The following is a 2,555-nucleotide window of genomic DNA, read 5'->3' on the forward strand; positions in this document are numbered from 1 at the left end:
AACCCCTTAAGGCTTCGGTCCTCCCAGGAGTCACAAACACAAAATGAAAACACTAAGTCGGGGCTGAGCTGTCACTGAAGAGAATAAAAGTACAAGCCTTTAATCCTAGCACTTGGGGGCAGAGGCCGGTGGATCTCCGTGAGTTCAAGGCCAGCCTGGTCTACAGAGTGAGTTCCAGGACAGCCAGGGCTACACAGAGAAACCCGGTCTCAAAAAACACAGAAGAAAAAAAGTAAAAGTTTTTCCCTTAAAAGGTTAGAATTCGTAAACTTCGACCTGAAGAAACCTGGTGCAGCATAGCAGTCTATAACACAAAAAGCATCAACCCATCAGGATATCCAGTCTGGAAAAACAAGCCAATTTCCTGAGGGATCCAAGTACACATTTTCTCTTTTCAGCAAAAAACATCCCAATATGAGGCATGGCACAAAAAAAAAAAAAAAAAAAAAAAAAAAAACGCTAAAATCAAAACTAAAGTCCTTACCATATCCTTTGTTGAAAATATCTCTGGCAGCTTTGCCAAGGTCAGCATAGGATGGAGGGATACACATTGCTGGGGAAAAGAAACATTCTACAGTTAATGTGACTGGATTATGATTGGACTATGACTAATATTTACATGAAAGCAGACTAAGGGGAACTATGTTTTTGATGCCTCTAGAACCACGACAAAATTGACTCTAAATAGCCATCCGTAACAATATTTACTCCTAAAAGCTATGTGGTAATATAAACTTGGGGCGGTTCTACCAGACTGTTCTAATACGGTAGGGGGTAGCCTATCTAATTCCGGAACAATGTATCCAGTCTCACAACACTAGTACGTGTGTACACACTTGCCGGTATTCAAGGGGATTGACTGATTTAACTGAGATAAAAACCAAAACTTAGGGATTTTCCCCTAGCAAATCCCTTGGTATGTCTTCCAAGAACAAAACCAACATTGAGGCACGGAGGCGGAAATTTAACATCTTGAAACATAGGGGGTAAAATACAACCATCTTCTGTTTCAGTAAAGTATCTACGGCAACTAAATATCAAATAGCACTTTGAACACATTAATATGACTCCCAAGTACTCCGCCAATGCAGTGAGGCTTAAGGGCACGGAATCTGAGCTCCCGCAGCTCATTCATTCTAAAGAGCACGTCCACGCCCTTAGGAACACGAGAAATGACCTTGTAGTGCACGGTCCCTGCAGGCCGGAGAACTACTTCCTCCAGCAAAGTGACTGATCTAATTCTCCAAAATGGAATTCAACAACTAGTAGTTTCTCTTTTGCTTTCGGATCTGTAAATGACACATCCAAAAGCAGAGGGTGGGTACGGCTAAGAACCAACGCCCAGGGCGCGAGCCCCTATCTGCAACCCAACAGCCCAGCACCGTGTCCGTCAGCAGAGACCTTGCAGGCATGTGGATCGCTGAGGGGCCGGCTATGGTTTCCCAAAGGGGACACAGCAGCCCCACCGCTGACATGTCTATCGATCTACTTACGCCGTGGGCATGTCTGTACACAACAGTCCGCCATAGCGAAGCCGCGGGGAAAAGGAGATCTGTAGAAGGGACAAGAAGTGCGGTCAGGGAACGATCAGAGGGCCCACAGGGGATCTCGGACAGAAGGGCAAGGGGCCGGGGCTGGGGCCGGTGCGGCCATCTTATGGGAGCAGGGCCGTCCCGAGTCCGCTCAGGCGGCCCGCTCGGCCTAGGCCGGGCTCGGCGTGAGGCGGACGACGTAGTACCTGCGGGTGTCCTGAGGGGCGCTGCCGCCGCCGCTCCGCTCGCAGTTAAGGCCGCTCCGCTACCTGGCGATTGCGCTGCAGCCAACGCGGCTGGAGGGCGAAGTGAAGGAGACACCGTTGCGCCCCGCCGCAAGCTTGGCCTCCCCCAGCCAGGACCCCGCCGCCGCCGCCCGGGGTGTCCGCTGTGCTTGTCCTTGCCGCGCCGCCCGCCGCCCACTCCCACCTGCTCCGGAGGGGCCACGGGGTTTGAGGGCACGACGATCCCCCGAGGTGAGCTGTCTCGGACCTTCCGGCTGGGACCGGGCGAGAAGGAGCTGGCGGGCCACGGGTCAGGCAATGTACGGGGCAGCCCCAGAGGCGAGGGCCGGGAACGGCGGAGGCGGCGCAACGGCACCCGCGGGGCCAGTGTGGGAGAGGCCACGCGCGTCACGACGGGGCGGGGCGCCGCAGCACGTAGGGTCACGTGCACCCCCTCCACCTCCGGGCTGAGGGTCCTAACAAGGAAGAGTGCAGGCAGTCGCCGCCCGATCCGGACTTCAGAGCCGGGGAGGTCGAAGTGAGGTATGCTGCGCCATCTGCAGCCTCCAGTCCCTTCCTTCGTGGGTTCAGCGCCCACTGCAATGTCATCTTCTGGTGGGGCTGGGCTCCCGAGGAACCAATTTGGGCCGGGCTCGGTGGGCTCTGCTCTGAGAGCCTCATGGTTGCGCTCCTGCAGCCTCCTTCCCACTCAAGCATGGGATGGCTTTCACACACGTGCAGAAGCCATGCTCCATCCAGTAGGGAAATAGGCTTCCCCTGGTTGAGATGCCTGGAGAGC

The 2,555-nt window shown here is 54.2% G+C and overlaps 1 protein-coding gene across 1 annotated transcript in view; it reads right to left on the reverse strand.

Annotated features, from left to right (window-relative positions):
- Vdac2 (voltage dependent anion channel 2) overlaps positions 1-2,127 on the reverse strand; it is a 14,483-nt gene extending 12,356 nt beyond the window's left edge. Inside the window, exons 1-3 of the mRNA XM_050126922.1 lie at positions 1,739-2,127; positions 1,494-1,552; positions 333-553 (exon numbers count right to left, since the gene is read on the reverse strand). Coding sequence (XP_049982879.1) covers positions 333-553; positions 1,494-1,527 — 255 coding nt within the window. The 5' untranslated portion in view covers positions 1,528-1,552; positions 1,739-2,127. The remainder of the gene's footprint in view (positions 1-332; positions 554-1,493; positions 1,553-1,738) is intronic.
- Positions 2,128-2,555: the final 428 nt, after the last annotated feature.

This window comes from Alexandromys fortis, unplaced genomic scaffold (genome assembly GCF_014885135.2).
Source record: "Alexandromys fortis isolate MF-2015 unplaced genomic scaffold, M_Fortis_MF-2015_v1.1 scaffold_273, whole genome shotgun sequence".
Classification (NCBI taxonomy): Eukaryota; Metazoa; Chordata; class Mammalia; order Rodentia; family Cricetidae; genus Alexandromys; species Alexandromys fortis.